Raw genomic sequence first — 9,106 nt, 5'->3', positions numbered from 1 at the left:
CACACACACACACACACACAATGGAATTCTATGCCTCCATCAGAAAGAATGACATTGCCCCATTTGTTAGGAAATGGAAAGACTTGGAAAAAATGTATTAAGTGAAGTAATCCAGGGCCCAAGAAACATAGGTCCCATGGTTTCCCTTATTTGCAATAACTAGTATATGTCGGAGACAAGCAGAAATGGTCAGATAAGGTGATGTTACGTAAAATGAACCATAAGATAAGGAATCAAAAGTTTTTTTATTCTTTCTTGCAATTGTTTCTAACATATATATAAGATTATTTCTTTGTTGCTTTGTATGTATCTCCCCCATGGTATAATCCTTGTTTTCACTGTATTTGATGTTAGTATACTTTGTGGAGGGGAAGGGAAAAAACAAATTGTTTAAATAGGGATACAGGTGAACCCATTGCAACAATGTGATGTAAAAGGGGAGTTGGGGGTGGGGAGAGATGGGAAGGTATGGGAAGGGGAAACAAAGGATACAGCAACAATGCTTGATGAGAAAAGGAGTCATTATCTTGCCCATGTAATTGTAACCCGTCTATACAGTATTTTCACAATAAAAAAAATCATGGTGATTCCTCAAAAAATAAAAATAAAATTACTACAGAATTCAGAGAAAAAAAACGAACTTTACAACTTTGGTGGGGGGCAGGGGGAAAGATGGGGTTGGGGGAAGGGAATGTGAAGGGATGGTAAGAGGAAACAAATGAAGAGGCAACAATACTTGATAAAAAATGTACTCATTACCTTGCCCATGTCATTGTAGCCTCTCTGTATGGTATTTTCACAATAAAATAAATAAATAAATATATATATATATATGTATATATATTTGTATATATATAACTATAAAATGAATCTCATAGTCTTTCCTGCAAGGTTGGCTTTGAATCATGATCCTCAGATCTCAGACTCCAGAGCAGATATGATTACAGGGGTGAGCCATGGGTGTGAGTCACTGGAGCCTGGCAGAAATTGTTTTAATACAGGAAATGAGTTTAATCACTACTTTCTTAATTCCTGACTAGAGGTCATTCTGCTTATGTGAAGAAATAATAAATTCTCTCCTATTTTCCAAATCTCATAGAAAGTCCTGTAATGACACAATCCTGCAGGAAACTAGAGAAGGAAATGAGATTTCAAAAATGGGCTTCCAAAGAAAATCATAAGGATCATAAAGATGGATTGAGATAGCTCACCTCCCAGGATGGTGCCTTTTATCTAAACTCTCAAAATGTTCCCTTGTCACGACCGCCTCGACCAGCAAGGAAGACGCGACACCAAACTCTTCTCTCTGCAGTTTATTCAGGACCTTTGAGCAATCTTCTGACCCCAACCCGGGGGAGAATTCCCCACAGCCTTAAGTACCTGCTGGGTAGCCAACCTTGATACGCCATGTGGGAACCACCAATAGGTTCAGGTGCGCGGAAGCAAGCCAGATTCTTTGCCTTAGCCATATAAGGAGTTGTTTACCACAGAGAGCACTCGCCATCCAGAAGGCTGAGGGCAGAGGACGGAAGCCAGCGCCATCTTCCAGGTGCGGCTGCACGCAGCTCTCTACATTCCCCCTAAGTCATGGCACTAGAATTCACTTAAATTTGAATCTCAGTTTTGTTTAACAATCTGGGATCATACAAAAAAAACTTCATAAGTTTTAGAGGAAACTATAAAAAGCTGGAAATCATATGAAACATCACAAGTTGTTTGTGATGTCACACAGCAACAAACAGTTGAAAGAACTTTCTTAATAAAACAAATTAGATGCAAACTAATACTACAACACATAAAAATTGAAAATAAATTATGTGGTATAAAAATTATTTTCCTGCTGTGTGCCCATAACTCAAGCCTGTAATCCTAGCTACTCAGGAAGTTGAGATCTGAGGATGAAGGTTTGAAGCCAGCCTGGGCAGGAAATCCTGGGGAAACTTCTTTCCAATTCACTACAAGAAACTTAGAAGTAGAGTTTGGCTAAAACAATAGAGCACTAGCCTGGAGCAAAATGAAGATCAGAGACAGCATCCAAGCCTGAATTCATGTCCCAGTTCTCGTATATATATATACTTGTATACATATATACTTATAAATATTATATTTATATATATATACTTCTATACATATACTCATATATACTCATGTCCCAGTCCTCACATATATATGTATACATATGCTTATGTACATATATACTTATAAATATTGTATATACTTATATATCTACATACATATATACTTATAACTATTATATATATATTTCCCTACATATAGGCAAAATCATTTAAATTTAATGCAGTCCCATATATCAATTCTTCTCGTTATTTCCTGGGCAACAGGAGTACTGTTTATAAATAAACACCTGTGCCCTTTTCTTCAAGGATTTTCCTATAGTAGTTTTATAGTTTCATGTCTCACATTAGTATCTTTGATCCACTTTGAATTGACTTTTGTAATGGTGAAATTAGGAAAGTAGATTCCATCTTCTATATGTACATACCCAGTTATCTCATCACCTAATTTTTTTAATCGATCATGGGACCTGAACTCTGGGCCTGGGCTTGTCTCTCGGCTTTTCAGCTCAAGGCTAGTACCCTACCACTTGAGCCACAATGCCACTTCTGGATTTTATCTGCTTATATGGTGCTGAGGAATCGAACCCAGGGCCTCATGCATGTGAGGCAAGAACTCTACCACTGAGCCAATTTCCCAGCCCCTTCATCACCAAATTTTGAAAGGACTCTCTTTGCTCCAGTGTATGTTTGACTCTGGTAAAATTCAGATGGCTACAGCTATGCGGGTTTATTCCTGGGTCTTCTTTACTCTTCCTCTCTTCTGAAAATAGCCCAAGCTTGCCTGCAAATGAGATTTTGGTGGAATGAAACCCAGTGAAATGACTTTCCAGAAGTCCCTCTATGAGCTTGTTGCATGGAGGAGATCTTTTCTCAAAGGGAAGTTTTCCACATGAGTTCACACTTTTAAGAACTTCCAACCTTTTGATGAGTGTTTAACCAATGCCTGAGATGCTCTCAGTGTATTTTTCTCATTGCTCTAGTACAAAACTTTATGTCAATGGTGCTAATCTATCAAACAGATCTCAAATTGTCATCCTTCATATCTCTATTGATCAAAAGAGTTGGGCTTATGAGTCACTGCACCAACATAAACCCCATGTTTTTAAGATACCAAAGTATAAAGCATCATTATACATAACATTGAGTTTGATTTCCATTCTTTCCTTTCCTCCCTAGCATAGCCCTTTCATGATCTGCCTCTCCCTTATTTGCAATATCTAGTATATGTATGAGTCAAGCAGAAAAGGTCAGATAATGTGATGTCAGGAAAAGGAACCCTTAGATGTGTATTTAAATGTTTTTTCTTTTATGCATTTGTTTCTAACGCATTTATAAGATTATTTCTTTGTTGATTTGTATGTCCCTCCCCCACAGTATAACCCCTGCTTTCACTATATTTGATGTCAGTATAACTTGTGGAGGAGATGGGGAAAAACAAGTCGTTTAAGGATACAGGTGGGCCTGTTGCAACAATGAGAAGTACAAGTTGTCATGTGGAAAACGAACTTTACAACTTTGGTTGCGGGGGGGGGGGGGGGTTGGGGGGGGGGGTTGGGAAGGGATGTGAAGGGTAAACAAAGGAGGAGGCTGCAATGCTTGATAAGAAATGTACTCATTATCTTGCCCATGTAATTGTAACCTCTCTGTACAGTATGTTCACAATAAAAAAAGAACTTCCAACCTTTTGATGAGTGTTTAGCCAATGTTTGAGATGCTCTCAGTGTATCTTTCCCATTGCTCTGATACAAAACTTCATGTCAATGGTGCTAATCTATCAAACAGATCTCAAATTGTCATCCTTCTTATCTCTATTGATCAAAGAAGTTGGGCTTGCAGTTATATCACTGCACCAACATAAACCCAATGTTTTTAAAATGTCAAAGTAAGAAACATAATTATATATAACATTGAGTTTTGATTTCCATTTTTTTCCTTTCCCCCCAGCATAGACTTTTCATGATCTGCCTCTAGGGACATTCCAGAAAACTATTTCCATCTTCAGGTTGACCACAAGACTCAGAAGCTAAGCCTTTTCTCTTCCCAAAAAGGTCTTTAATTATGGTCTATTAAATATTATTATTTCCTCCTTCTGTTCTGATATCATAGTATCTCTTTTTAATAATTCAGACAAATTAATGTGAGTGATATAAACAAGTTGTGCCACCGGAAAAAATAAAAAAATTCAGCTGTCTTGACCAGTTTTTGACCAGTCTTTGCTTACTGAGGACCACTATGTGATCCTAATGTTGCAAACTCCACTTCAAATGCAAATCAAGGCAACTGCTACAATTGTTTCATAAGGAAAAAGATACAGCCTATAATGGAAGGATGTAGTGTTGAAAACAAAGATGTGTGTGTTCCCAGCTAAGTGATTACCTTTGTCAGCACCAAGACACAGTGAGAGGTGGAATGGTTTCTGTGACACAGAGCATGAGGCGGGATTGTAAGACTTGAGACAGAGACATCAGCCCATCAGTAGAATCTTCAGTAGCACTCAGAAGCCCATCCTCTTTACCAAAATCACGTCTTAGAAGTGGCATAAGGGACACACATCCTGGTCGAACAACTACACAATGGCCATTCAATATTCAGAATTCATGGAGAACTTCAAGGTTTTTTTCTGGAGCTGCTGTAAAATGTGTGAGGACAGGACTCACATGAATTCCCTATGGAATCAGGCCTTGAGACATATGGAATAGGACCAACTTTGTGAATATTGTAGGAAAGATTCACAGTCTAGACACTGGTTTGCCAGACTCAAAATCCTGAATATTGCACTGTCACAAGTCAGCCACGAGAGGGCAGGTCAATCTCACAATCAGCAAAGTCCCAGAGTCCAGATCTTGAAAGATGGTGGAGAGCAGGAGTAATGCTTGCCTGAGGCTGGCAAGTTCGCTGCACAGCTATCATGGTGAACATGTTCCTAAAATACTACTCACACTGCCATGGTTCTCCATGTGTGGGTTTCTGAATATTTTCTACTTTAATTGGTCTTTAATAAGCACACGCTGACAATAGCGCTCCTTTTCACCAGGATTCTGGGAATGGAGTAAGAATTCCAGTTCAATGGTAGAACAATGTGTAAGGACAAGTGCGGCCCTCTGGGGTATTATAAGCCATGTGCACACAGTCAGCATGAACTGGCCTTTTGGAGTCTCAGTAGGACAGAACACACTGAAGTCCCCACCTTTGAAGAGGTTCAGGAAAGAGATATTTGAGTATATGTGGAAGAAACTGGAAATGGAAAGACTTTGAAATTTTAGTGCTATCCCAGAACCTGATTTTCAGAATCCTCAGCAAAGAGCAAGACACACAATAGATGTAAATTATGCAACCTGATCAACACGTCCTCTCCTCCTGATGTGTCTAAGCAGAAGACATGCTGGCTGAGAGGAGATTCTGCAAGAGGGCCATTTGCAAATTTTCCTTATGATTGGTGAGAACAGCAGGGAAGTCAGACAGTCCCACAGAGCAGGCAAATCTCTGAGCTCCTGATGACTTAGTCTCTCAACCTGGTCATGCCCTTTCAGCTGGGTTCAATTCCAGGGAGTGGTGAGCATTTTCCTTCACTGAATCAAGGCCACCATAGGGGAGGACTTTTGTAACCCCAGATTCTCAGCTCCATCACTCTGGAGGGTGACTGCTTCTTCTATAGCCCAGAGCAAGAATGACAGAGGTTCCTGATCCAAATCTCCACTTTCTTCCAGTACCTGAAAGTTTAGCTCAACCTTCACATCTCCACACTCCCTAAAGCCACATGAACAATTATAACAATTTCATAGTTACATTTTGGTCCTGACTTGTTCCAACCTCACCACAGTAAGTTGTCCATGGCATCTGCCTTCTTCCCGCTACTTAGATGCTTGTGATGCACCACTAAGACTCTCAGAATTCCAAGACTCTGGGGTGTGCATGGTGAAGGCAAAGATGGTTCCTCTTGCTGTGAAACTGGACTGAGATGTCCAAGGAAAGGCATGACATTGATCAAATTTCTATTTATATTTTATCCAGATCCAACATGTTTCTTCAGAGACATTTTTACCATGACACTGTTATTTTATGTTGTTAGTTTTCCAGAAGTCACAGGCTCAGGGTGATCAGAGCTGGACTTGTTTAAAAAAATCTTTTGTTTATTGTAATGGTGATGAACCAGGGCATTACAGTTACATAAGTAAGATAATGATTACATTTCTTTTTAAACTCTTACCCTCTCCCTCATTTTCTCCCACCTATCCATCCCCACTATTCCCCACAAGTTGTAAATTTCATTTCCAAAATAGTGCCCAGTGAATATCATTGTTGCTTTAGTTCATTTTTGTCCTCTGAAGTCGTATATGCAGTTATTTATATTTTTTCCTCTGTTCTACATTATGTACACTTTGTCTTCTTTATGAGTTTATCTGATCCTTGAGAAGGGACATTCTCTGTCTCTGTCTCTCTCTTTCTCTTCCTCTGTCTCTGTCTCTCTATTTCTCTCTGTGTCTGTCTCTCTGTGTCTCTCTCTGTCTCTCTTTGTCTCTCTCCTCTCTCTGTCTCTCTTACCACCCCCCTCTCCTAGAGATATGAACTTTATCCTAGAGATGCAAGCATCAATACTGGTATCTGAGCAGGCATGGTGTTTCCACTCAGTGGGAGAGGATAATTACAGAGGCATGTATGGTTGGGTAGCAGTGATTTTCACTGAAATAATCATGCCCAGCATAAACACAACACTTCATGCTGACGAACTGTGAGAGGTAATGTCAAATGGCACAAAGGTGACAAAATATGAAAAGTCTTAGATTAAGATAAAATACTGTCTATTTAGTACTGAGGATAGAAGACAACTAAAGTTTCAATGGTGGCATATTTGTGAGTCATTATTGAGAAATCAGAGTAAAAGTGTATCTTCAAAAATTGCTTCAACTTATAATGTCATAGCCGTTACTAAAGCTACCACAAAATGTTTTTCAATACATTCAGTATGTCTCATACTATCTCTTTAGTTAAAGAACTTAGGCCACTGAGCACCATGTCTCATGCTTGAAATCCTAGTTACTCAATAGGCTGAGTTGCAAGGATTGCAATTGGAAGACAGCCCAGGCAGGAAAGTCCATGAGACATTTACTTCCAATTAACCATCCAAAATCTGCAAGTGGAGCTGTGGCTAAAGTGGTTTATGAAAGAGCTAGATATGAGCCCAAAATCTAAGGGATGGAACCTAGTCCTGAGTTCATATCCCAGGAAGAGTATACATACAGAGAGAGAGACAAGAAAAGAAATAAACCATTTTTTGCAGGTGCCAATGGCTAATACCTATCAACCTACCTATTCTTGAGCACAAGATATGAGAATGATTGCTCAAATCATCCTGCATAAGAAAGTCCTTGAGATTCTTATATCCAATTAACAACTAAAAATACGAAATGGAAGTGTGCCTCGTGTGGTAGAACATTAACCTTAAAGTATACAGCTAAATTACAGCACCAAGACCCTGAGTTCAATACCCATGGATGAAAATCTAAACTGGAAGGAAGGAAGGAAGAAAGGAAGGGAAGCAGGGAGGGAGGGAGGGAGGGAAGGAAGGAAAAAGGGAGGGAGGAAGGGAAGAAGGGAGGAAGGGAAGAAGGGAGGAAGGGAGGGAGGAAGGAAGGGAGGAAGGGAAGAAGAGAAGAAGGGAATTAGGGAGGAAGGGAGGAAGGAAGGGAGGGAGGAGGGAAGGAGGAAGGAAGGAAAGAAGGAAGGGAGGGAGGGAGGGAGAAAGGGAGAGAGGGAGGGAAGGAGGGATGGAGGGAGGAAGAAGAGAAGAGAACAGAAGAGAAGAGAAGAGAAGGAAGAACATGGAAAAGAAAGAAAAGAATTGTCAATGTATAATTACTTCATACGGAGAACACAATGTGGGTTTTTTTCAAGGCAGAATTATTGAGAGTGAATAAAAGATCTAAGTAGAAACAAGAATACGTTTCAATATAATTATAAAATGCCTGGTTATTTCAGTTGTTTCTGTATATTATGTTTTGAAAATAAAATAAAAATGTCTTCTACAGTCAAATGTTCTCTGAGGACAAACACGTTCTCTGCAGGCAAATTTATGTTTCTCTTGTTTGGTCTGGGACACCTGTAGATTCAAGACCTGTGGTGACTCATTCAGTTGAGCGAATCCTGCAGCTGTGCCCAGCCCTGCCCACAACCAGCGGATTTCCATGTGCTCAGAGCACAGCCCACTGCCCTGAGCACTTCTTCATAGGCTGCTCACACCCTGTGCAGTTGTCAGTCCCAGTCAACACACAGCATGGACATGAGGACCCCTGCTCAGCTCCTGGGGCTCCTGCTGCTCTGCCTCCCAGGTAAGGAAGGACAATGCTGGGGATTAACTCAGACTAGTATAGTTGAGGCTACTTCAGGGAAGCCTCTTGTACCATGATTATCACGGTGGATATTTGTTTTTATGTTTCTACTGCCAGGTGCCAGATGTGACATCCAGATGACCCAGACTCCATCCTCCCTGTCTGCATCTCCAGGAGACAGAGTCACCATCAATTGCAGGGCCAGTCAGGGCATTAACAAGTATTTAGCCTGGTTTCAGCAGAAACCAGGGAAAGCTCCTAAGCAACTGATCTATTACACATCCAGTTTGATCTCTGGGGTCCCATCCAGGTTCAGTGGCAGTGGATCTGGGACAGATTACTCTCTCACCATCAGCAGTCTACAGACTGAAGATGTTGCCACATATTACTGTCTGCAGTATGATAAAATTCCTCACACAGTGATATAAGTCATAACATAAACCTCCCAGGGAAGCAGAAGTGAGAGGCTGGGCTGCCTCCACCTGCTGACACAGCTTCTCAGACTCTTTTCTGAGGGTCACTGCAATATTTGGTGATTGGACAGCATTCTCTCTATGCTGGCTGTTTGCAGCAGTGCAAACATGGCATTGCTTCTGCTGATTCAATCGAGCACATAAATCACAGCATGGGAGGAGTCTGTGAGAGCAAAAATTGAGGTTCATTTGTAAAGTAGGAAGATGCTAGCCAATCCAAGTTGGTTAT

At 40.4% G+C, this 9,106-nt stretch overlaps 1 gene segment (V, D, J or C); it reads left to right on the top strand.

The window, feature by feature from the left end:
* Positions 1–8,189: 8,189 nt before the first annotated feature.
* LOC106001079 lies at positions 8,190–8,860 on the top strand. The segment is given in 2 exon segments: positions 8,190–8,404; positions 8,522–8,860. Coding segments are annotated over 2 exon segments (366 nt in total).
* The last annotated feature ends 246 nt before the right edge of the window (positions 8,861–9,106 follow it).

The sequence above is a fragment of the Dipodomys ordii genome, unplaced genomic scaffold (assembly GCF_000151885.1).
Source record: "Dipodomys ordii isolate 6190 unplaced genomic scaffold, Dord_2.0 Scaffold261, whole genome shotgun sequence".
Classification (NCBI taxonomy): domain Eukaryota; kingdom Metazoa; phylum Chordata; class Mammalia; order Rodentia; family Heteromyidae; genus Dipodomys; species Dipodomys ordii.
This window is presented reverse-complemented; position numbering and strand designations above follow the sequence as displayed.